The 27,548-nt window shown below is 44.2% G+C and overlaps 1 protein-coding gene and 1 non-coding gene across 2 annotated transcripts in view; one reads left to right on the top strand and one right to left on the bottom strand.

Annotated features, from left to right (window-relative positions):
- The window catches only part of LOC126194717 (ethanolaminephosphotransferase 1-like), a 103,228-nt gene that overhangs the window by 57,288 nt on the left and 18,392 nt on the right, over nt 1–27,548 (bottom strand). The window contains exons 2-3 of the mRNA XM_049932963.1: nt 9,158–9,226; nt 453–645 (exon numbers count right to left, since the gene is read on the bottom strand). Coding sequence (XP_049788920.1) covers nt 453–645; nt 9,158–9,226 — 262 coding nt within the window. The remainder of the gene's footprint in view (nt 1–452; nt 646–9,157; nt 9,227–27,548) is intronic.
- Trnas-uga (transfer RNA serine (anticodon UGA)) lies at nt 19–93 on the top strand. Its single transcript has one exon. It is a non-coding gene; the product is annotated as a tRNA-Ser (tRNA).

Raw genomic sequence — 27,548 nt, 5'->3', positions numbered from 1 at the left:
AGGACCGGGCGTGAGTCGTGCTTCGGTAGCTCAGTTGGTAGAGCACTTGCCCGTGAAAGGCAAAGGTCCCGAGTTCGAGTCTCGGTCGGGCACACAGTTTTAATCTGCCAGGAGGTTTCATATCAGCGCACACTCCGCTGCAGAGTGAAAATCTCATTCTGGAAATATTTATACTTCTTGTTATAACAACACGGTAACTAAAAAGTAAATAACCAACCTTACCTCAAAGTGTTTCACAACAATAGTGTAAAATGATAAAACAACAAACTGCATGCCATAAAGCTTATGTTACATTAGTTCATCTAAATCTTGAATTTTCACCCAGCATACATTTATCAATTTTCTTTTTATTTATATTTTTTACTCCCTTACATAATTTACATCTGTCTATGAATATTATTTCATAAAAAATAAAGACAATAAACTCAACAATGAAAATAATGTTATCTTACCCAAAGTATAGGCTAAAAAAATGTTAATGGCTGCAGCTGCCCAAAGCCATCTTGGTATGGGAGCAACTTCTGGGTGATCATCACTTGATGCATAAAATTCATAGTCGTAATAAGAAAACAGAATGAAATTAAATACAGTAAACAAGAAACCAGCAAATGTCAGAACATTCGGGGCAATCCATTTTGGGCAAAACTGAAACAGAAAGACCATTACCCAATTACTTTCACTTACTTTGGAGGTGGAAAATTAAAAAATTAAAAATAACTAAGTCATAAATTTGAAAAATAAAAGGAAAGAATATATTTATAATGTGTGTTTATAATTGTGCAATGAGCAACAATGCTATTAAATTTCCAAAACAGTTTCAACATTATTCAAATCTCTTATTGTTACAAGAATTTTAACCTCTGCAGCTGCATCGTGTGTTTCATTTCTGTCATAGCCTTTTTTGTATTTAATTAAAGTTATTCTTTAGTTTGATATCAACTTTACAAAATTTTTCCACAAACTAGCAGTTATTCAATCTACCACCAATTTTCAACATTCTTCTGTATCTGCACATCTCAATAGCTTTTGTTGTCTTCTGCTTATCCTCCATGTTTCACTTTAGTACAAAATAGATTCCATACATATATCTTCAGAAAGGACTGCTTCACACTTAAATTTGTATTTGATGTTTGCAAATTTCTCTTTTCCAGAAACATTCTTCTTGCTGTTTAAATCCTCTCTACCTTGGTCATTGTGTCATTTTGCGGCCCAAATAGTGAAACTCATCATGTACTTTTGGTGTATCTAATTGTTGGTAGAAACTTTGCTATACATTTTAAATCAGAGTGGAAAATAAGCCTTTTGAATATACTAGTCCACATGAATACAGATGGACAAGAATCCAAAAATGAAGCACTTACATACTATAGGGGCCACATGTTATGTTTATTTCCATTTCAGAGACAAAGGACAATGGAAAACAGGCAGTAGAGCGAGATTTTGTAGGATACGATGCAGATGAGAACTATGGAAATTTTATACAGGGGACAATAATGTTATTATTTCCAAAGATGAAATCCTTCACACAAAACCAGATGATTTGCTTCTGCATCACACTGAGAAAATGAATCAAGAAGTCTTCCACAGAGGAAGAGGGAGACTCTCCTAAAGACTCGGAACATAGAAATGATGAAGGTAGAAATGAAGAAGGCTTTCACAAATCATTCCACTTGAGACTAAAACCCCACCATCACAGTTGGTAAACTGTCAAAGATAAGGAGGATCCTGAAGGTTACAAAAGAGTACAAATCATTAAATACAATATCAGGGGGAAACAGACTATGGAGAATAAAATGAAGTTATAAGAAGATATCAGACTTGAAAGTTGACAAATTTACAAAAAAGATCACGGGCCATTCCTTATAAATGGGTTTTTCTGAATAAAATCCAAATATAATGGCAACGTAGGCAAATATAAGGTATGGCTTGTCATTAAGGAGTTAATCACCATGGTGACATTGTTAACATAATAAAGGAATTATACAATGTTGCTGTAAATGAGAAAAATGTAAATTACAATGCCAAAGAACCTACTGCATTTTTATATGGAAAACTAGAAGAAATTAAACAGTGCAATAACAAGAAGTCTAATACTGATAAAGTTTGAGGCTCAAAAAGAGTTTGTACAGTCTCAAGTGAGCTCCAAAATGTTGGAACATTCATTCTGGAGCTTTTCTATTATTAGCAGGACTCAAGAAAAGTGATGCAGACTTATACTTACACACTAAGAACACTGATTATGAAAAAAATACTTATTGTGGCTCTTCATGTGGACGATGAATTTGTTTCCCTTTAGATCCATAAGACACTGAAAATTTTATTAGAAAATCTATGAAGAGGTTATTCTTACCTTAAAAAAGGGAGGTGTGCACAACATATGGCGGGCTCTTTTATATAAGGGGCAGGTGGGGGAGACGGAGGCTTAGAGTAACCTTGCTGATGGCTTTCTGATACGTCAGCTTCATACATCATAGAGATCAGGATGAGAAAATTTTAACTACTTATTAACTGCAGGAGCATCCTCGGTGAGGTCCCACCATTAGTCTCATTACTAATAATAATAATAATGTCCACATACTGCTTAGTAAGAGAAGGCTAGCTGAAACCAGAAGCAGTCAAGCAGCAAAATCTAGATGCTAACCATGGTGGTGCAACAACTGAAATAAAGAACTCAATAGTTTCTAGTGAGGTTATTATGGATTCTCAATATAAAATAATTTTTGTAAAGGTAAGCACTGAAGGTGGGTCAAACACAGTAATTTCATGCTTTTACGGACAACATGCCTCAGGAGCTACTGTAGCAGAACACTTACGAGAAAACTCTGTGAATAACGCACGTAAATTTCTTATCCTGCCACTGTAATAACAGGAGATTTCAACTTTCCAACTCTAGAAAGGGAGTCATACAATTCATATGAGTGACAAAGACAATGATTTGTTTGAGATTTTTCAGAATGTCTGCTCTGAAAGTTATTTAGAGCAGTTAGAAGAACTGACTTATGACAACAACCTCTTCGATATTTTCATGTTTAACAGACCCAAGTGACCATAAGGCTGTTATGGCATCACTGATTACGGTTGTTAAAATGTATATTAAGAAAGGCACCCAGATTGAGTGGTTAACATCTGACATCTGTCTCTGGGTACAAAGATATGTATCACAAATGGATAAAATTCAAAAGCACTATACAATAGACTTCAAATTTGTATGAGGAAAGTAAGATTGTGAGGGATGGGTAAGACATAACACGTTTCAACAGTAGTGAATTAAAGTCTTGTTAACAAACAAGAGTTTAATGAAGAAAACATGGGAGGAAGAACAATTACACGAGAAGAATCGATAAATTCAAAAATAAATTTGTGCTGACCATTCTAACAAAAAATCCTGTACAGTTATGGTCTAACAAAAAGTCAGTAAAATAATTTACTGAGTCACTCAGAGACCATTCTAGCACCCAATTGGAAGATATCACACAGAAAACCAAAATACGGAATTTGGTCTTCCAAGATAGAAAGAATGTAATGTATGGTTCTCTCACTCATCCATACAATCACAACACAAATGTCAAAATGATTTTGAGATACGTAACAGGGGAATAAAAAAATCAACTAAAATTGTTTAAGGCAACCAGGGGTTATGAGCTACCTGAACATAAAACAACACATTCTAGCAGCATTTTAGTGCAGATTGCAGGAGAAATGAATGAATTTAAGTAGCTGGAAAAAGGTGCATGGCGTTCCCAGTATCACGAAAGATCATCGGAACAGTGCATCAATCCGTTTTAGCTTTGGAACATATTTTATGCTAATTAATTATGATCTTTCTGAAGAATGGAAACCACTTGTGTTGGAATCAGCATGGCTTCTGCAAATCCCAATCTTGTAAAACTCAATCAATTCAGTTTGTCCACAAGACCCCCAAAAGGGCAGCAGATATAAAGGAACCCATGTTGATCATGAGTTTTTTGAATTCTGGAAGGCATTCAACAGTTTGACACAGCAGTTTTTTGATCAAAATATGAGTTAACAGAATAACAGGGATCGAGCTCAGAACTTTCTAGCAGGTAGAATATGACAAGTCATTCTTCAATGGTACAAAATCTTTAGATATAAAAGTAATTTCCAGAGCTCCAAGCAAGTCTGGCTATTTGTGGATGATGCTGGTGTAAATGGGGAAAGTTGCAATGGCAGATAACTGTAGCTAACTGCATGAAGACCTGTAGAAAATTGTAACTTGATGCGGGGACTAGTAATTAACACACACTACAGATAAAAGAAACGTATTGTGCGTAAGTAGGTAGAAAGTTTCATTATTGTTCAACTACACAGTTGGCAGCCAATCATGGAAAATGTCCGGCAATAACCTTCCGGAGTATGCCAAAGTAGAAAAAGTACATAGAATTAGCTGCAAGAAAAGCAGACGCCAGAGTGAGATTAAGAAGAATAATTCAAAGGAAATATAATTAATCTCTGAAAGACGTATCGAAGTATCATATAAACTCCTTGGATATATGATTCTGAGAACCGCTAATTAGTCTTGGACCATTATCAGGTTGGACTGACAAGTGTTTTAGAGAAGCTACAAATAAGAATAAGAAATTTCACCAAGGGTATGTTTAATAAACATGAGAGATGAAGCTTATCTAACTACAGTGGCAGGCATTACAAGGGAGATGGTCTACGTCACAGAGAAATACACTGTTAAAATTACAAGAGCCTATGTTCAAAGAAGAGTCAGGCAATATACTATTTCCCCTTGTGATAATGACATGGGAAAAACTAGAGAAATATAGACTCGTACGGTCACTTCATAGCAGTCATTTTTCCCATTTATCATTCACAATTGCAACACAGAAGCTGGTAAATCACGCTGGAACCAGACATACCTTCTCCACACAGCAAAACGTGGCTTGCAGAGTACAGATGTAGAACTTGGCTTTAGCTAAAGCATGTTCTGATGATGGTGCAGTAAATGCAGACATGTGCAATGAAATTATTGCAAGTTTCAATACTCAAGAATGCACACCTGTTCGAACTCCAAGAATAAAGGAAACAGAAGTTGAAGGTACAGAGAAAAGTTATTTCCACTTTCGCCAAGTACGAGGAGGAATGATGAAGACCTTAAAAGTGTAATTAAAAACCAACATTTCATGCCACTGTTCTGAAAGTCTGTAGTACTGTTACCAATGATTTACAGACAAACAAAATGGGGCCACAACACCAGCTCAAAATAGCTACCCCACTTGTGAATGCACCAAGGAAGAATAACATACTCTCATATGTTTCCTGAGCAGTGAAGGTACAAAAACTTTTGAAATGCATGGTGGTGCATATGTGAGTGGAGTAGAAAGTTTAGAAATGACGTGACTTCCGCGACAGATGCTCAGTGCCAGGCCAGGCACATAGTGTTGTGACACCTGAGTTTACTACACCATTTGAGGACAGTGTGATGGAAAATTGCCATGTGATGGCGGATGAAATAGCCGCAAATCTGAATGTTAGTCATGGCTCAGCACATCACATTGTTCATGAAGTCCTTAAGTTCCACAAAGAATCTGCAAGATGGATGCCACGGCAGCTCACTTCAGAACAAAAAGAGCAACGCGTTGACACCTGCAAAGAAATTTTTGTTGTGATCTAAAGCAGAAAGTGATGGCTTCTTCATGAGAATCATTATGGGAGATGAAACTTGGGTACACTACTACGAACCCAAAATGAAGAAAGCAAGTGAGGAATGGTGCCATTTCTCATCACCAAAACCCAAGAAGTTACAGTGCAGTCATCTGCAGGGAAGGCCCTGTGGACTCTCTTTTGGGATGTATGACACGCTGTCTTGAAACACTACACGACAAGGGAAACATTATCACCAGTGTGTCATATTCCAATATGTTAAAAAAAACAGATTCAACCTGCAATAAGAACCAAGCAATGTGGACTTACAACTACAGCTGTCATTTTGTAACATGAGAATGCTTGGCCTCATACAGTCTGTGCAACACTTGCAGCCTTCAATGACCTGCACTCCAATACTCTGTCCCATCTGCCATACTCACCAGACCTCACAAAAGGTGATTCCCAAATGTTTGTACTATTCGAAGAGGTGATGATCTGTAGCAGGCAGTGCACGAGTGGCTGCACACACAAACGAAATGATTTCCTTTTCTTTTTTCCAGAGAAATCTGTGCACTTTCTTGCACTAGAGGAAGTGTGTTGAATGATGGGAAGACTATGTCAAAAAATGATACACTTGGGTTCCACTTTTGTTCATTAAAAAGTATTTAACTTTTTCATTTGACTCCCCATAGTAATTGGCATACTTATGTATCCAATGACTGAAAAAGAGTCCTAATAGTGCATATAATATAAGTTTCCTTTCAAGATCACTTTATTCTGTTGCCTTACAATAGAGGTGAAACAAATATTCTGACAGACTCCTGGTACAACCGATTTGGCCAATGTTTATAGTCTAAGCAGGACCAGCAAAATACTTAAGAGCTATAATGATACAGAAACTGGTGCATGTAACATGACTGTTCCTCCTACAACAGGTGGTATCATCATTCTCATTGGTGGAGCTCTTTCGCAGGTAACTATAAGGCAAGTTACCATTGTCAAGTCTAACATTAGGGACAGCACACATTTCCAAATAATGACATAAAGATCATGTGACTGAAGTGTTCACTGAAACAGAAGTTATTCAGATTAAATCAAGCTACACTGAGATTGACACAAAATCTTCTATTTCAACATAACAATAAACATATTCAAATTAATTATTTCTTCATTCAAGAAAAGATAATAGAAAGAGAGCTAGGTGTTCCATACATTTCAACACAGGATCAATTCTATGACATCTTAAAATAACCTCTGACAAGACCATAATCATCGTTCTATGTAATGAATCTGAATTTTTGAATCTCCCAGTGTACTGAACAGTTAATGATGTTCAGGAGTGCAGTTTTCTACCCAGCACAATATTTCATCCAGGAATCTGCCACATAACTTCAGGTGAGCCATCAAAGGCTGACATCAACTACCCAGGTCATAAAATTTATTAGCATGTTGTATGCATTTGTGCATGGATTATGAATGCAACTGCAAAACTGACCACATTGCCAGTGGGCAGTGCCCTCTATGTTTATTATTTTCTATCCACTTTATTTTACAGCAACACAGAGCAAATTTGCACATTACATAATCTTGTTTTTGATTGCATTATACCTTAAAATAACCATAGTCATTCTGGACAGTTTCAGTTCACAACTGAATCAGGCCTGATGATGACAAAATAAAATGTCTTCTTGTTTCTTCGGCTTTCACATATATCTTTCCTTGCCTTATAATTCTAATACTTATAAATGTTATTGTAAAGTTATTGTAAAAAGTAGGTATTTTTGGCTTATAGGAGACCACTCCACAAAAAGCAAAAGTGTTCAGTTGTCAATAGATGCACACAAAAAGGAGAAAACTAGCTAGCTTTCAGAGTTATCCTTCTAAGGAAGACAGCCGGTTTGTTGGCTAGACATGTGGGAAACGAGGGGTGGCAGGAATATGGGCTCAGTATGTAATGTACGATTGTAGGGGCCGTTGGGGAGCATTCCTAGCTGGCAAACTGACTCTCCCCCTCCAAGCTGCTCGCCATTCAGCCCACCCTCTCGCTGCCTCCTCCTCTCTCTACCCAACCCAACCAACACTAATCTCACCACAACTGGTGCACCTGTCGAAATACAGCTTAGTCCAGTCGCAACTATGTAGGGGCATAGGAATGTGTGCACGCATGCGAGCAAGTGTGCATGTGTGTGTATTTTCTGTGTGATTTTATTCTGGCTTGTCAAGGGATAACCTGTTGACAACTCAATGCTTTTGCTTTTCAGTGAGTGGTCTCCTTTGATCCAAAAGTAATTCTAATACTCATGTTTCATTTCTTAAAAAATAAATGAGTGTTGTGATTCTACACAATTAAAGAAGTGAGATGAGGTCTCCTACAGTGTATGGTAAAAACTTCTCTCACCTTGCAAACAGTGTAGAAGAATAAGTGATTTGTTTTCTTTGATGTATGATTGTAGGGGCTGTTGAGGAGCATTCCTAGCTGGCACACTGGCTGCCTCCCTCCAATTTGATTACATATTGTGCACAAATTTTTAAATTTCCAATGCTTTGAATTCAGATATCATAAAGCCTCTACTACACTAGAATAAGGAGAAAAATTCATGTCATTACCGCCCATTAAGAATGCCATCAGCGTACTAAATGTTGTTGGGACCACAGCTATGTGCACGTTGTCATAGCATACTGCATCAACAAATCATGATTTGCTTTACCCAGCTCCACCACCGTGCTGTGCTGTGCTCATCACTGAACAATGGTCAGATACACTGTTGCTCCACATCAGTGCACTGTGATGTTCATGGATTTAAATGAGCAGTATGATTCTGTCACATTATGTACCATGGAATGCTTATCAACTGGAGGCACAGAATTTTGTACAACATTCAGTGGTAGGTGAAGTGAAAGCGCAACACTCATTATTTAGAAAAACAGTGTAGGTGAAGTCGAACTGCAACTCTCATTATTTAAAAAAACAAAATCTGATACATTTCTCTCTCTCTCTCTCTCTCTCTCTCTCTCTCTCTATCTTTAATATATTTTTATGTTGTCTAACTTTCAGTTTTCACTATTCTTTTTGGTATTGTATTACTGTTGTCAGGTTAACTGTTTCTTTACCCCAGTTGAAAGAAACTTATGTTCTTAGCATCTGCATAAAGTGGCAACTGAGTGGCTATGGCAATGAAGAACAATAGCTGCCAAACTATGTACATGGAAACCATGAATTAGTGTCGTTCTTTTGGACACAAAATAAAAGTAGAAAAGAGAATGAGGCATAATAAATTGTAAATGTATGAAAACAATACATAACTCACAAGCTCTGGTCAAGAGAGAAGTTACAAGTTGCATATATCAATATGTTTAAACTTCCTGCTTCGCATGAGAACAAAATTTTAAAACCCCTGAAGTTGACTTTGCTCTTTATTTGCTACTCACTATTCACTCTGTTTTAAAGAAAATTTGCAGTATGCACATGTAAAAGTGAATTATTTCAATTTTTAAAATTTGAAACAACATAACTAACATTTTGAAAAAGGCCAAATAATTTTACCTCTACAACACGATTCCAGAATGGATGCATCACATAGATACTCAGTGGGCTTGTATCCAAAGCACTGTACTGCAAACAAAAAGAATAAACATTAATTACCTCAAATATAACAGATATATTGTCAGTAGAAATTTCATGCTTTCCCTAAAATCTTACAAGAAGTTTTTTCCCCAAAACAAACAATATATTTTAAACATGTTGATGTGTATCAAACTAGCAAACAATATACATGTGTCAAAAACAAACCTTTCACTCTACTGTAGAGTAACAGCTTCTCAACACATTGAAAATTTTTCTATAATAAAAATAATGGACTGAGCACAGTGTGGGCACTGTAACGTGGCAGTTGGCAGGGAGCATAAACAATTGGCAACTTGGACCACCCAAGGGCAGTAGGGTAGTGGGAACAAGCCCCACCTCCCTCTCACAGGTCAAGCAACCAACACCCATGTTTTGTGCTTCTGCCAAAGCAGAGCTGATAGACTGTCATAGGGGTCACCGATTGCTTTTGGTGTTCTGAGAGTCACACTGAAACCCCATGATGGACCAGGCTTAGTTTCTTCACTCACTTGAAAGGAAGACAAGGAAACAACAATCAATGCATAACACAAAGCAAAGTGGAATACACAAAGCATTCAGTAATGGCTACAGCGCAGATAAGATTTTCTTGTTGAGGCTGGAAATGTCTTGAAACATATGAGTTCAGGCCTGTCCACTACTGGTGTCTTGTGCAACAATCATCGTAGTAGTAGTAGTAGTAGTAGTAGTAGTAGTAGGGGAGAAAAAACTGCTACATTACAGTGTCCACATAATGCTGGCAGACTCTGTCTGTGTGTGTGTGTGTGTGTTTTGAAGGGGGGGGGGGGGAGGAGGGTGGAATGTGGAACAAAGACTCAGATTTGGGAGGATTGACGTTCCAGTCTTCATTTAGTCATCCAGATTTAGGTTTTCCATGGTTTCCCAACAACATTTAAGGCAATTGCTATGATGGTTGCTTTGGTTGGTTGGTTTGGGGGATTAAAGGGACCAGACCGCGACGGTCATCGGTCCCTTTTTCCAAAACAATTAAAACCGCCCAGAGAGAATAAAAACGAACAGGGAAGACGTCAGACGACACGGGACAAGAAAGACTCCGACAGAGATCAGACAAAACGAAATAAAAGCACACGGTGGTTGGCCGACCACAGTAACAAAAAAAGGAAAAGCCAACCACCGAGAACACATTAAAAACCGAGTTGAAAACCGTAGGCCAAAAGCCAGAATCAACACAAAACAATAAAATAAAACACAAACACTCATATTAAATGATAAAAACCCCCTGCCCGAATAAAACGTAAAACTAAGTCAGCCATAGCCGAGTCATCTGTTAAAAGGGCAGGGAGCGTGTCAGGCAGTGCGAACGACTGCCTGAGCACAGCTAAAAGTGGACAGTCCAATAAAATGTGGACCGCCGTCAAAATGGAGCCGCAGTGACATAAAGGTGGGTCCTCTCGTCGCAATAAGTGGCCGTGCGTCATCCACGTGTGCCCAATGCGCAGCCGGCAGAGGACAACAGACTCCTTGCGAGAGACCCGCAAGGAGGAGCGCCACACACCGGTAGCCCCCTTGATGGCCCGAAGTTTGTTGCGTGAAGGCAGGGCGCGCCATTCAGTGTCCCAAAGGTCCAGAATTTTGCGGCGTAGGAATGCTCGCAAATCTGTCACTGGGAGGCCGACGTCCAGAGATGGTGCACTAGTCGCCTCTTTCGCCAGCCGGTCAACATTCTCGTTGCCGGGGATCCCAACATGGCCTGGGGTCCACACGAAGACCGCAGAGCGGCCGCAACACGCAAGAGTATGCAGGGACTCATGGATAGCCATCACCAGACGGGAACGAGGAAAACACTGGACAAGAGCTCGTAAACTGCTCAGGGAATCGCTACAGATAACGAAGGACTCACCTGAGCAGGAGCGGATATACTCTAGGGCTCGAAAGATGGCGACCAGCTCAGCAGTGTAAATGCTGCAGCCAGCCGGCAAGGAACGTTGTTCGGAATGGTCCCCTAGAGTGAGCGCATAACCGACTCGACCAGCAACCATCGAGCCGTCGGTGTAAACAATGCCAGAGCCCTGATACGTGGCCAGGAGGGAATAAAAGCGGCGGCGGAAGGCCTCTGGAGGGACTGAGTCCTTCGAGCCCTGTGCCAAGTCTAGCCAAAGGCAAGGGCGAGGAACGCACCACGGGGGTGTACGCAGAGGTGCCCGGAAAGGAGGTAGAACAGGAACAGGGACAAGCCCAAGCCCGGAGAGAAGCTCCTTGACGCGTACGGCGATCGGACAACCCGACCGGGGCTGACATTCTGGCAGATGGACGACTGACTGCGGGAACAGGACACGGTAATTTGGATGCCCGGGCGAGCTAAAAACATGGGCAGCATAAGCAGCCAGTAATTGTTGGCGTCGGAACCGCAGTGGAGGGACACCTGCCTCAACTAGGATGCTGTCCACAGGGCTGGTGCGGAAAAGCACCAGTGGCAAGGCGTATCCCGCTGTGGAGAATGGGGTCCAGCACCCGCAACGCAGATGGGGATGCTGAACCATAAGCCAGGCTTCCATAATCCAGACGGGACTGGATTAACGCCTGGTAGAGCCGCAACAGGGTAGAGCGGTCGGCGCCCCAGCGGGTGTGGCTCAAACATCGCAGAGCATTGAGATGCCGCCAACACGCCTGTTTGAGCTGCCGGATATGAGGCAGCCAAGTCAACCAGGCATCGAAAACCACCCCCAAAAACCTGTGGGTCTCCACCACAGCAAGCAGTTCGTCGGCAAGATAAAGCCGCGGCTCAGGATGGACTGTTCGGCGCCGGCAGAAATGCATTACGCGGGTCTTGGCTGCCGAAAACTGAAACCCATGCGCTACAGCCCAAGACTGCGTCTTACGGATAGCGCCCTGTAGCTGATGTTCAACAGCTGCAATGCCAGTAGAGCTGTAGTAAAGGCAAAAGTCGTCAGCATACAGGGAAGCGGAGACAGAATTTCCCACGGCCGCAGCAAGCCTGTTAATGGCTATTAAAAACAGACAGACACTTAAAACAGAACCCTGTGGCACACCGTTCTCCTGGACGTGGGAGGAACTATACGAGGCCGCGACTTGCACGCGGAAGGTACGACACGACAGAAAATTGCGGATAAAAATCGGCAGAGGACCCCGAAGACCCCATCCATGAAGCGTAGAAAGGATGTGATGACGCCATGTCGTATCGTACGCCTTCCGGATGTCGAAAAAGACAGCGATCAGGTGCTGACGGCGGGCAAAGGCAGTACGGATGGCCGACTCCAGGCTCACCAGATTGTCGGTGGCGGAGGCCCCGAGACTCCAATACCCAATTCAAGCGCCGGCTCACCATCCGTTCAAGCAACTTGCAAAGAACGTTGGTGAGGCTAATGGGACGGTAGCTGTCCACCTCCAGAGGGTTCTTTCCAGGTTTCAAAACGGGGATGACAATGCCTTCCCGCCATTGCGACGGAAACTCCCCCTCGACCCAAAGATGGTTGTAAAGATCGAGAAGGCACCACTGGCAGTCCACTGAAAGGTGTTTCAGCATCTGACAGTGGATGCCATCTGGCCCAGGAGCGGTATCAGGGCAAGCAGCTAGGGCACTGCGAAATTCCCACTCACTAAATGGAGCATTGTAAGATTCTAGGTGGTTGGTGCGAAACGAAAGGCTCCGACGTTCCATCCGCTCTTTAATGGAGCGGAAGGCCTGGGGGTAATTCGCAGAAGCGGAACTCATAGCAAAATGCTCTGCTAAGCGATTTGCAATGACGTCGGAGTCAGTACAAACTGCTCCATTCAGTGAGAGCGCAGGGACGCTGACAGGTGGCGAATCTTGGCCCAGACCTGCGATGGAGTGACATGGAGGCCAGTGGTGGACACATACCGCTCCCAGCACTCCTTCTTGCCTTGGCGGATAAGGAGGCGGGCCCGCGCACGCAGCCGTTTGAAGGCGATAAGGTGGTCTATGGAGGGATGTCGCTTGTGACGCTGGAGCGCCCGCCGGCGATCTTTAATTGCTTCAGCGATCGCAGGCGACCACCAAGGCACAGCCTTCCGCCGAGGGGACTCAGAAGAACGGGGAATGGCAGATTCGGCGGCAGTAACAATGCCGGTGGTGACCGATTGAACCACCGCATCAATGTCATCAGTAGAGAGAGGCTCAAAAGCGGCAGTGGAGGAGAACAAGTCCCAGTCAGCCTTATTCATAGCCCATCTGCTAGGGCGCCCAGAAGAGTGACGCTGTGGTAGTGACAAAAAGAGCGGAAAGTGGTCACTACCACACAGGTCGTCATGCACACTCCATTGGACAGACGGTAAGAGGCTATGGCTACAGATTGAAAGGTCAATGGCGGAGTAGGTGCCATGCGCCACACTGAAGTGTGTGAAGGCACCATCATTTAACAGCGAGAGATCAAGCTGCGACAATAAATGCTCAACGATGGCGCCTCGACCTGTTGCCACTGACCCACCCCACAGAGGGTTATGGGCGTTGAAGTCGCCCAATAGCAAGAAAGGTGGCAGCAATTGGGTGACCAGTGCAGCCAGGACATGCTGCGAGACATCACCATCCGGTGGAATGTAAAGACTGCAGACGGTAACAGCCTGTGGCGTCCACACGCGTACAGCGACAGCCTCTAAAGGCGTCTGGAGAGGGACAGACTCGCTGTGCAGAGTGTGAAGGACATATATGCAGACGCCACCAGACACCCTTTCATAAGCTGCTCGGTTCTTATAATAACCCCGATAGCCACGGAGGGCGGGGGTTCGCATTGCTGGAAACCAAGTTTCCTGGAGAGCAATGCAGAAGAAAGGGTTAAGGCTGATAAGTTGGCGGAGCTCAGCTAGATGGTGGAAGAAACCGCTGCAGTTCCACTGGAGGATGGTATTGGCCATTGCGGAGAAAGGCGTGACGGGACTGGGAAGGCAGATTACGCCGCTGGGTCACCTGCCGCATCCGATGGAGCACCCGTGCAAGTGCTATCCATTGCGTCTGAGGGATCGGCGAGATCGAGGTCCTCAGCGGACGCAAGGATCTCCACCTCATCCTCAGATGCAGAGCTTTTATGTAGCGGTGGAGTAGGTGCCACCGCAGGTGTCTTGGACTTACGGGTCTTCAGAGTCGTTTTCTCTCGCTGTTCCTTTGGTTGCCGTTGGTGAGAGGGCTTATTGGAGTCAGTCTCTGGGACCGAAGTGGAACGCGAAGCCCGTCGACCAGCGACCTGTGGCTGCTTCAGCCACTGGCTGGTGTCTGCTGTGCCGCTGGTAGGAACCTGGGAAGGGAGTGACCCAAGGGATCCCTTCCGAGCGAGAGAAGCTGAAGAAGACTTACACTTCTCTGGCTGAGAAGGGGGGACTGGTGTCCCCGACGGTTTAGTGGGTGCTGCTCCCGAGGTTGATGGTGTGGGAGCAACAGCAAGAGAAGGGGCCCCCATTGTCAAGGGGGCAGGTGAGGTCCTCTGATTCTGAGAGCTGACTGTATATCTTGCAGCTGAAGGAGCTGGAGCAGGAGTGACAGTGGAGGCATAAGATGACATCATGCGCACGGGATGTAGCCGTTCAAATTTCCGCTTAGCCTCAGTGTAAGTCAGTCGGTCCAGGGTCTTATATTCCATGATTTTGCGTTCTTTCTGTAAGACACTACAGTCCAGCGAGCAAGGGGAATGAGGCTCTCCACAGTTGACACAGACGGGAGGCGGAGCACATGGAGTATCGGGATTAGATGGGCGTCCACAATCTCGACATGTGAGGCTAGAAGTACAGCGAGAGGACATGTGACCGAACTTCCAGCACTTAAAGCACCGCATCGGGGGAGGGATATAGGGTTTGACGTCACACCGGTAGACCATCACCTTGACCTTCTCTGGTAAGATATCACCTTTGAAGGCCAAGATGAAGGCACCGGTAGCTACCTGATTGTCCCTCGGACCCCGATGAACACGCCGGACAAAATGTACACCTCGTCGCTCTAAGTTGGCGCGCAGCTCGTCATCGGACTGTAAAAGGAGATCGCGGTGAAAAATAATTCCCTGAACCATATTTAAGCTTTTATGGGGGGTGACAGTGACAGAAACATCCCCCAACTTCGTACAAGCGAGCAAGGCTCGTGACTGGGCAGAGGATGCCGTTTTTATTAAGACTGACCCTGACCGCATCTTGGACAAGCCCTCCACCTCCCCGAACTTGTCCTCTAAATGTTCGACAAAGAACTGAGGCTTCACAGACACAAACGATTCCCCGTCAGCTCTGGTACAGACGAGATACTGGGGCGAATACCTGTCGCTCTCATTCATAGCCTTTCGTTCCTCCCATGGTGTGGCCAGGGAGGGGAACGATTTGGGGTCATACACATTAGCCTTAAAGTGAGCTTTGGAACGCTTAGAGACTGCTGACGGCCGCCAGCGAGAGATGATGTACCACGCTTCATTGCGGGTCATCCGCCCTGATGCCACCTACTCCGACCAAGGACCCTCCCCACGGGCGCCACCCAGCCACAGCAAAGGCCACCTGGCAGGATGGCCATTGCCGGGAGTCCCGATGCCCCAGGGAGATGGGCATCTACTCCTTGGCATACGTGGGGAGGTTACGGTGCAGGCATCAGTAGAGCGATCCCTGTGTTGTCAGGGGGCTACAACCAACAGGGTACATGGCGGCCCCACCACAACGGACTGGCTACCGTGCTGGATCTTAGGTGCAAAACTGTCCAAGGTCGTCGTCGCAGATAAAAGAAACACTGCAGAGTGCAGCGTGGTAATCGCCCAAGAGATCGAAAACGAGCGGGACACCATTGCAACGACGAGAAAGCCGGCTAAAGGTCTAATTGCACGACGGATACAGTGCACCATGTAAGGCGCCCTTCCCCAATTGGCTCGCTCTTCGGAATAATTTAGAAAGATGGAGGTCAAACCCGAGAGGGGACCTGCACATAAGGCCGAAACAGTTGAGACTCCTTTTAGTCGCCTCTTACGACAGGCAGGAATACCGCGGGCCTATTCTAACCCCCGAACCCGCAGGGGGGGATGGTTGCTTTGAAAACAATAGTACCAATGAACTAATGCTTGTCATCAAGGTGATGTTAAATTTTATTAATCTCCCTTCTTTTGAGTCAGATTGTTAGTGAATTAAAACAGCTGTGTTATTGATGCCATAAGATGAATGTTTTGAGTTTAGGGCTTGGTTCTCACACACTCAAACTGTGGGGAATGGTCTGTATCCTGTCATTTCATATGGTTACTTTGCTCACTCACATAATCATGATTATGTTAATTTTAAGCTTCAATACTTTTTTTTACCATTTATCTTGTTTTCCTGTTTTATAATTTAATGAATGTAGTTTAAATTCTCTCACATTACAGTTGAGAATGCAATTATATTATTTAAATGTTATAACTGAAGAAAAAATAACACTAGTGTCATATTCTACGGCATTTACTATATAAAATAATAAAAACTGTAGAATATTGCACCAGTGTTGTGTGTTTTTTCATCCATAATGTATAAAATATTATACCAAGAACCAATGAAACAGCCAATTAATGTTATTTAAATGTTTTTTTATCTTGAAAAGGTTTTTACAGCTGTACAACAGAGAACAATCCAGCAAACATTCTAATCCTGATAATAACTTTTTAACAGTATTATGGAACGGATACTTATTCTCACCAAAGAGTGCTGAGTCGCAGATACGCACAACAAAAAACTGTCAGAAAATGAGCTTTTGGCCAACAAGACCTTTGTCAACCCCCCCCCTCCCCCCCCAACACGCACAGTTTCTGGCTCCGCTACATGGTGAGTGGCAATTACTGTCACATTCCATCCTGGATTTTCCATAGTTTGATTTTTCTGAGGTTTATTATGAGTTTTTTTATTTGTTGCTGGCATGTACTCCTTGAGATAGCAAGAACTGAAAGCTTAGTCATGTCAACCTGTTGTTAAAATTTTAAAGGGTTTACTTTCATTTAACGGTCTCTTATGTTCTGAGATATTTGGTGATCACTGTATTTTATTCTGTGCTATCATGTGCAGTGTAAATAAATGTGATCCTTCAAACAACAAATGGTGCAAGAATTGTGAACCCACCCTTCCATTGATTCTTTCCCTACCCCAACCTTTATCTTGAGGTTTCAATGGTAGCAGGGTTTCATTCTTACTGGGTAAAAAGGCAGAAGGAAGAGTTGTCTACTCCTTTAGAATCATTTGTCCTTTGGAACTTGAAATTTCCATACTAAACTCTTCAGAGAGCCATATATGGGCATGGAACACAGAAGTTGTTTGAACATATCATATCTCAAACATGAGCAACCTGAACATGAACTATGAGGTGGCATCATGGAGCTAGCAGCCAGGTTAAGTGCAGCATTGGATAACCCTCTTCACATTTTCCCTGATACCACTGGTGAGGTAGGGGCCACTCTTTCTACTGCTTCCATAGCTGTGGATGAAATGTCTCATAACATTCAATTTTTGGAAGTTAACAGCCCACTCGAAGCCACCTGTGCAGTGTTCAGGTGCTGTTGTTTCACTGGAGTAATCGCCTTGCCGGTTTAAACAATCTTTAGCTTAGTGGATCGGCCAAAGGAGACTATTAAGCAATTGCTTATTAGAGTGAAAGATTTACGTGTTAGTACCGGTTGATTGGGTTTGGATAATGAAGTGGATATTGTGGAAGAGGGCACTTCAGCCAGTAATCAGTCACAAGGTTTAGGACTGGTTGATACTCAAGGCTTTGGTAGGTCAGTTTCTGATTCATTTGCTGCTGTCTTTTCACAACTTTAAGATCATGTATTGGGCAACCTTAAATTTGGTTGCACATAAAGTTATCTTGATGATGTTGATGTTTATAGTCACTCTTTTGATGAACACCTTTCTTATGTTGTGTAGGTTTTGCTGAGGCTTCATTCTGCAAGGCTAAATGTTAAGGCATCAAAAGTTATTCTCGCTAAGGAGCAGATTTCTTTCTTGGGTTGCCTGGTTTCCAGGGACAGTATTACGATTGATCAAGAATGTACTTCTGATCTGAGGAAATTTCATCCCCTGAAGAATAATTAAGGGAGAGGGCCAGATTCATTGATACGGACAACCGTTTTAGGAAGTTCATTATTAATTTTACTTAACTTGCTGCCCCCTTAATAACCTTGATAAAAATTGGGAAAATTTTGTTTGTGGAGAGAGTAAGCAATCTGACTTTGAACCATCAGAACTAGCCTCAGTAACCCTCCGGTACTGGCTAATAAGTATTTTGGGAAGAGGTTCATAGTTCAGAGTGATGCTTCAAATGCCAGAGTTGGCATTTTACTTTTGCAGGACGACTCAGGTGAAGGGCACCCTCTAGCTTTAGCCTCAATGAGGTTAGTAGGCCTTGAGCTGAAATATTCGTTTTATGAATGTGAGGTATTGGCTGTCTTATTTACTCTAGAGAAATTAAATTTTATCTCGAGCACAGAAGCACAGCGACTTTGATTTGGAGACCCACAACCACACCTTGAGTTAGGTTTCAGCACATTGTAGGAAAACTGGAAGGATTACTAGGTGGGCCATTCACGTATCCGCCTTTTGTTTCCAAGTTCGTCATATTAAAGGCTCCAATAATCATGTTGCTAATGTGTTTAGTTGCATATTTGATGAAGAAGCTCGGGAACGTGAAGGGTGTTTTGTACTGGCCAGTTCTCCTGTTTACAGTGTCTTAACCGAGACTCCCCAGCTCTTTATTGATATCAAGGTTAAACAAGATCAGTATCCCTATTTTGGGCTATTAGGAAGCATCTGTTGGCTGGGGAGGTGGTTCCCGGATATTTTTTGAGAAAAGGTATACTGTATCATGAGACTGGTAAATTAGCTGAAACTAAAATTTGTTTAACTATAGAATGTGTGCCTTCCATCTTTCATTATTTTCAGGTTCAGTGTTGGGTGGCCACTTGGGCCTTTATAAGACACTTGCTAAGGTGTGCTGCCACCTCACGTGGCCTTCATTATATACAGATATTTGTCATTTAGTCAGTGAGTGTGAACTGTGTAAAATCGGTACATCTAACACTAACTCATGCAAGGGGCTCTTACAATCTGAATGTGAACAAGACCCAATGGATAAATTACTTATTGATTACATGGGTCCCCTTCCCGTGCTAAAGTGAGAAATCGTTATATATCGGTTGTTGCAGATGGTTTTTCCCGACTGGTTGATTCCCAGCAGAGAAGTCACGGCTCCTTTAACTATTTACCATGTAACTAAAATTTTTTCACGGTTTGGACCACTCAAGGTTCTTGATAGCAACAATGCACTGGCCTTTATCCCTGGCAAGTTTAAACAGTTTTGGTTTAGTAATGTTATTAAGCATATTACTATCATCCCTATTACCCTCAGCCTTCCTTCTCTGAGAGAGTTAATAGGAATTTAAAGACTCCTTTGATCATTTATCATGGCAAGGCTCAAACCAAATGGAATATTTCTCTCCACTGGATTAATTTTGCCTTTAATTCTGCGCAGCTTAAGGCCTGTATGGCAGTTCCGGTGGCCTTAATTCCTCTCTGGCTTATTTGTGGACCATAAAAGACCTTTGCATGAGCGTATTACTCCTGAAATTATTAAGCAGAACTGGGATAGGGCTAGGAATAATATAGAGTTAGCCCAGGGCAGTCAGGGGAGAGAGAGAGAGAGAGAGAGAGAGAGAGAGAGAGAGAGAGAGAATCCTTAGGAGCCTGCGTGGGGGATGATTTTCATCCAAAATTTTAATGTTGGTGGTGGACAGCATAATGGTATCACAAGGAAACTTGGCACACAATTTATAGGGCCTTGTTATATTCTCAGGGTCTTGAGTCCTGTTAATTTGTTTGTTTGTAATCATGCCAAGAGATAAATCTTTAAGGTCCACATCAGTCAAGTGAAGCAGGCTAATTAGCTCCCCTTTGGTCTTCCATTTCGTGGGGGGGGGGGGTGTTCCTTATCAAAATACAAAATACAGTGATGGAAAAAAAATCGCAATGCCAAAAAGTAATTAATGCACAGTAATGAAATTTCAGGAATTTGTCTGAGCAACATATTTTGGTGATTAACATTGCAAGCCCATAGGTTCATCTATGAGTGAGATGAGTCATCAGAAATTTGAAATGCTGGTACCATAACAACCAGTGCAATCACCAGAATATTGAATGCAAGCATGCAAATGTGCATGCATTGTGTTGCACAGGTGTCAGATGTCAGTTTGTGGGATGGAGTTCCATGCATGTTGCACCTGATCAGTAAATACAGGGACACTTATTCCTGTTTACAGATGGCATACGTGCTCAACTGGAGACAGATCTAGTGATTAAGCAGGCCAACTCAACATGTCAAGAGGTGTTTGATCATCTGACTGTGGATCTGATCAGACACAGGAGCTCTGTCAGGGCAATGTGCAAGGACACTGAGGAGTTCCCACTCTGTAAATGGGGCGTTATAGGGTTCACTGTAATGTTCAGTGAACGAGAGGGGTTTCCTTCCCATCCGCCTTTTGAGGGTGCGAAATGCTGGGGGATGATTCTCTGATACGGAGGCTCGGGCATAGCACTCAGAAAAGTGCTCAGCAATTGCATTTGTGTCGGTAGATAACACGTCATTGATGTTAATGCCAGTAACATCTGTCAGGGTCTGGTACCCACAAACATGTCTGATCTTTGTCCAGACTTGCAAAGGTGATATATGGCACCCTATGGTCAAGACGTACCTCACCCAACATGCCTGTTTCCTTCTTTTTATAAGCTGGCTAAGGCAGGCACGGAACCATTTAAAAGCTATTAGGCGCTCTAGGGAAGGCTGTCACTTATGTCACTGTGGATCTTACTGACACTCTTTAATAGCCTCAGCGATTTCTGGCTGGTGCTGACTTTCACCGGGGCACAATAAAGAACAAGGGATCGTGTTTTCTGCTGCAGAAATGATCATTCTAGTGACTTGCTCAACTACCATATTGATGACCCCGTGTGGGGGAGATTCAATAGTGACAGCAGAGGTGAAGGCTATCCAGTCTGCATTGCTTAAAGCCAATCTCTGTAGACGTCTGGGGGGGGATTGGGGCTGGGGTAGTGACATGAAGATGGGAAAGTGGTCACTACTACACAAGTCATTGTGGGCTCTCCAGTGGACGGACGGGAGAAGTCCTGGGCTAAAAATGGATAAATCAATGGCTGAGTAAGTGCCATGAGCCACTGTGTGGGGGGCCCAGTATTTAAGGGACAGAAGTTGACTTGAGACAGGAAAGCTTCGACATCTCTGCCTCGGCCCTTAAGCACAGTGCTACCCCATAAGGGGTTATGGGTGTTAAAATCTCCCAAAAGTAGGAAAGGTTTAGGGAGTTGATGAATCAGTGCAGCCAATGCATTCAGGGGTACTGCACCATCTGGAGGAAGATATATGCTGCAAACAGTTATTTCCTGTGTCGTCCTTATCCTGACAGTTACAGCTTCAAGAGGGGGTTGAACGGGCACAGGTTCACTGCATACCGAGTTCAGGACGTAAACACAAACTCCGCCTGACACACTATTATAGTCACTACAATTCTTGTAATATCCCCTATAGCCGCGAAGGGCAGGGGACTGCATTGCCGGGAACCAGGTTTCTTGGAGGGCAATGCAGAAAGCAGGTGTAAAGCTTAACAGTTGCTGTAGCTCAGCCAGGTGATGGAAAAAACCGCAGCAATTCCACTGGATGATGACATTAGCGTGAGGCTGGGAAGGCATGGAGCATGCAAGGAGGCTGGTTATGCCTCAGGGTCACCTGCTCCCACCAATTGAGTATTTGTATCCATTCCTATTGTGGGTGAAGCATCAGTGAGATCCAGGTCCTCAGGGGATGCTGAGATCTCCACCTCATCCGCAGGTGCAGAATTGGTAGGGAGTGGTGGTGTCGGGACCACCAGAGGGCCCCTTTTCTTAGCAGACTTCTTTGTTTCCTTGCCCTCTAGCTTTTCTTTAAGGGCTTGCTGGGAGGACTTCTCTGAAGTAGCTTCAGGCACGGAGGAAGACTGTGAAGCTTTCGTTAAGCAGCTTCTGACACCTTTAGCCACTGGCGAGTGGCCGTTGTGGCATTAGTGGAGACCTTGGGAGACAGGGTCTCAAGGGACCTCATCCGCACGAGAGGAGCTGGAGGAGGCTGTTGCTTCTCCAGCTGGGGGGAGGGGACAGATATCCTCTGCGATTGGGGGGGTGGGGGAGCTTGCTCCCGAAGTTGGTACTTTGGGAGCCACAGAAGTAGATTTTCCTGCTACCACCAAGGGGGCAGATGTATTCTGGAGGCCCAGAGGGCCCACTACTCGTGGCACAGAGTATGGTACAACTGGTACCTGTGATGGCGATGGTAATATAGCTGCAGCATATGTGGATGACAACCGAATGGGGTGAAATTGTTCAAATTTACATTCAGCCTCTTGGTAAGTCAACTGGTCCAGGGTCTTGTACTCCATGATTATCCGCTCCTTTTGGAGTACTGTGCAGTCTGGCAAGCAGGGCGAATGTTGCTCTCCGCAGTTGACACAAGTGGGAGGCGGTGCACAGGGAGTATCTGGATGCAGTGAACATCCGCAGTTTCGACATATGGCATTGGAAGTGCAGTGGGAAAACATGTGCCTGAATTTCCAGCACTTAAAGTACCGCATAGGGGGAGGGATGCATGGTTTAACGTCACAGCGGTAAACCATCACCTTGACCTTTTCAGGCAATGAATCACCCTCAAACGCCAAGATGAAGGTACCGGTAGCAACCTTGTTGTCTTTGGGTTCCCTGTAAACGCGCCGGATGAAATGAACACCCCGTCGTTCTAGAGTGGAGTGGAGCTCATCATCAGACTGCAAGAGGAGGTCGTGATGGAAAATAATCCCCTGGACCATGCTGAGTCTTTTATGGGGAATGACGGAAACAGGAATATTACCCAGCTGGTCACAAGCGAGTAACGCCCAGGATTGGACTGAGGATGCTGTCTGAATCAAGACTGCACTGCTTCTCACCTTGGACAGCACTGTCACTTCCCCAACTTATCCTCAAGATGTTCAACAAAAAATTTAGGCTTCATAGGTAGAATGGAGTCCTTGTCCATTCTGCTACAGACTAAATACTGAAGCGAATATGGCTCTCTTCTTCCTGTAGCACTACGTTCCTCCCAAGGTGTAGCGAGGGAGGGAAATGATTAAAGGTCATATCTCTTATGACTTAGTCCATTTCATTGTTGGTCATCTGCCCTGATGCTACCCAATGTGATCAGGGGCTCTCCCCACAGGTGCCACCCAGCCACAGCAAAGGCCACCTGGTATGATGGCCACTGCCGGGAGTCCTGATGCCTCAGGAAGACAGGCATCTACTCCTTGGCATATGTGGGGAGTTTACAGCTCAGGCATCAGCAGTGCGATCCCTGTGTTGTACGGGGGCTATCACCAAATGGGTACACGATGGCCGCACCACAATGGACTGGCTACCATGCTGGATATTGGGTGCAGAGAAATCCAATACTGTCATGGGGGAAAAGAGGACAGGAGACAACGGAAGAAGATGACATACCCCGGAAAGTGTCCTCGCCCAAATAGTTGAATAGCAAGTGGAGGTTCAGGAGATCGAACCTAAGGGCACTATGGATAGCTCATGCACCACATAAGGCGTCCTTTCCCATATGGCCCACAATTCTGTAGAATTTGGAAAGCGGCAGGTCAAACCATAAAATGGGACCTGAACTTATAGGGCCACAAAGTGAGAGACTCCTTTCAGTCGCCTCTTATGACAGGCAGGGATACCTTGGGCCTATTCTAACCCCCGGACTTGCAGGGAGACTGAAAGAGGATTTAAGACTAACATCAGTATATCCAAAACAAAGGTAACTCAATGTAATTGAATTTAATCAGGCCATGCTGAGAGATTAGATTAGGAAAAGAGACACTAAAAATTGTACATGCTATTTTGGCAGCCAAATAACTGATGATGATTGAAATAAAGAGGATATAAAATAAAGGCTGGATATATCAAGGAAAACATTTCCGAAAATGAGGAATTTGTTAACGTCTAACATACATTTAAGTGTTAGGAAGTCTTTTCTGATGGTATCTACCTGGAGTGTTGCCTTGAAATGAAGCATGGATGATAAGCAGTTCACACAAGAACAGAGCAGGAGCTATATGCGAATGCAAGCTTCCTCAACAAATTTTGGTGATTAAGTCTTCTCGAATTATCAGGCAAGTCAAGGTGTCATTTTGGAGCAATGTTTCGACAAGTTTCCTACTCATCATCATCTTCAGGCAAAGTGTCGGGTTTATGTCTAGTTCATATCTTCATAGAGACTAGACCGCGGCCCCTTGCTTTGTCTGCAATGATTGGGCCAGAAGCACACCTCAGGAAGATATATTGTGGACGGTGGTGGAGGGAATCGCAAATGATGGTGGAGGGAATTGCAGATGTTGGTGGAAGGAATTGCAGACGATGGTGGAGGGAATCGCAGATGTTGGTGGAAGGAATCGCAGACGGTGGTGGCGGGGACTCCCGGCATGCTGGAGGGTCCTGATTTCGCGTCCTGGTGCTGCCTGTCTATTACATCTGCTGCCTTTGCTGCTTTCCCATCAGAGCGCGCTTAACATATTCATGCTAGCACTACATCCCATGTTTTGTTCGGTTTTAGAGCGCAAAAATAATTAGGGTCATACATGCCTATGTCATAACCATAGAACTCTAGGAAAAGGAGTTAAAAAAGACTACACCTGAAGCCTAATCGGTGGAAGGAAAGAAAAGCTACAAACAGGGAGTTGGAGAAAGGTACATAGTATACGCCATACAGAAATGGAGGTCCTAACTAAAGATTAAATGTCTTTCGCCATGCTGCTACAACGAATGAAAGTAAAACGCAGTCGACAGGCCACGCATCATTTGCTAAAAGGACCAATAACTCAGATGGGAAACATAAATGAGAACATAAGTGGTTTAAAAAAAGGGCATTCTCTCAGGAACTGACAAACTGTCTGAGGTTGAGGGAAATGAGCACACAGTGGAGGGGGAGCACCATTTAAGAAATGCCAATGGCTAAAAAGACAGTGTCCAATACACAACCTAGCTAAAAAGATCTCACAGCAAGAGGGCCGAGAAGAGGTCGTCCAAGCCGATGGGAGAGAGTTAAGTCCCCGGAGCTTGTTCCCATGAAGAGAGGACGAGTGCTGATGCCAAAGTGGCACCACCTGCTAACAGATGAGATGGCAACAAAGAGATCATTGGAGGGAATGGAAGAACAAGAGGGCTGAGGTGCGAGGACTGCAGCCTTGGCAGCAGCATCAGTGGCCTTGTTTCCCATCAGACTGACGTGGCCAGGAACCCCCATAAACATCACAGTGGCTTCATCAAGAGTGAGAAAGTGACAGCTCTCCTGGACACATTGCGCTAAGGGGTGGATGGTGTACAGCACCCTGAGGCTCTGAAGGGGATAGAGAGTCAGAGCAGATGATTCATTTGAAAAGCTTGTGTCACCAGATGTACTACATGGCCTGATACAGGGTGAAGAGCTCTGCTGTAAACACTGAGCAGCGGTCCAGAAGCCAATATCGAAAAACATCAGTGCCAATGATGAAGGCACACCTCACATCATGGTCAGTCTGAGAGCCATCAGTGTACAAAAAGGTACTATCACAAGGTTCCATGCAAAGGTCGTGAGACTGAAGGTGCCAGAGTGAGGTTGGAGTAGCGTCTTTAGGAAGCGAATGAAGGCCAAGATGAAAGTGGGCTGCAGCACAAAACCAAGGTGATGAAGGGTTCACACATATCGGGACAGTGGCAGGTAGCATGAAGGTAAGCTGCCAGAGTAAGTGCCGAAAATGAGTTCCAGGAGGTAACAGAGAAGAGGGACGCGCCCCGTACAGGCAGTCAAAGTAGTCTTCGAAGAAGGAGGCATAGGATGGGTGGCCAGGCATGGCAGACGAAACGGTACACATATATGCTGAGAAAAAAGTCACGGCTGTATTATAGCGGTAGTTTGGCATCTTCGGCATACGGACTCTCAAACTGGTTAGTGTAAAAGGTGCCAGTGGCCAAACAGATGCCACGATGGTGGATAGAATTGAGACAGCATAAGAGCAACGGATGTGCAGATGCACAAACAAAACATCCATAGTGTAATTTTGAACAGACAAAACACTGATACAAATGGAGAAAGGTGGTCTGATCTGCTCCCCAGGAGGTACTGCTGAGGACACGCAGGACACTGAGGGACTCAGTACAACAGGCATCCAAATTAGACACGTGGGAGGACCAAGAAAGTTTCCTATTGAGCATGAGCCCCAGATATTTCATAGTTTCAACAAACAGAAGAGCAACAGGTCCAAGATGTAAAGACGGTGGAAGAAACCAATTGCGCCACCAGAAATTCATACAAACAGTTTTGCCAGTGGGATAGCAAAAGCATTTGTTGATGCTACGTGAGTAAAGGCAATCAAGACATCGCTGAAGAAGACACTCAAGGAGACAAGTCCATGGAGAACTGCAATAGATTGCAAAATCGTCAACAAAAAGGGAGTCAGAGATGTCCTCCAGGAGAACGGCTATTATAGGGCTAACGGTGATTGCAAAGAGGATGACGCTCAGGACAAAACCCCGAGGCACACCGTTTTCCTGGATAAAGGTGTCTGGGGCGTGATGGCTTGAAAGCTCCATATGTAGAGAGCATGGAGAATGGCAGTCCTCCGGCAAGTGTCGTAGGCTTTAGCCAAATCAAAAAACCGCAGCCACAGTCTGATGTTTCTGCAGAAAACCATTCATGACATGGGTTGACATGATGACAAGATGGTCAACTGCAGAATGGCGTGCTCAAAATCCACACTCTGCGGAGGTTAGTAAATTGTGAGACTTGAGGCCCCATACAAGCCGTGCATGGATCATACGTTCCATCGCCTTACAACATAGCTAGTAAGAGAAATGAGGTTCTTCCTAGGCTTGGGTATGAGTATGACTGGCTTCATGTCAATATCTGGGAAATATGCCCTATACCCAAATTTGACTGTGTGTATCAGTATGAAGGAGAAAGTGCTTGCCCGCAAGAGAAAGGTTCTGCAACATCTGAATGTGAACACTGTTCAGCCCTGGGGTGGGGGGATGAAGAGAGAGCATGGCTCTGAGCACTATGGGACTTAACATCTGAGGTCATCAGTCCCCTAGAACTTAGAAATACTTAAACCTAACTAACCTAAGGACATTACACACATCCATGCCCGAGGCAGGATTCGAACCAGTAACCGTAGCGGCCTGAAGTGAGAGCATGATCTAGCTCCCTCATAGTAAAAGTGGCATTGTAGCACTCATGATTCTGAGAAGAGAAGGGTATCGCCTAAGTCTCCTCCACCCATTTCTAACGGAGGAAGGCAGTGTGATAGTG

This window comes from Schistocerca nitens, chromosome 7 (genome assembly GCF_023898315.1).
Source record: "Schistocerca nitens isolate TAMUIC-IGC-003100 chromosome 7, iqSchNite1.1, whole genome shotgun sequence".
NCBI classification, from domain to species: domain Eukaryota; kingdom Metazoa; phylum Arthropoda; class Insecta; order Orthoptera; family Acrididae; genus Schistocerca; species Schistocerca nitens.
This window is presented reverse-complemented; position numbering and strand designations above follow the sequence as displayed.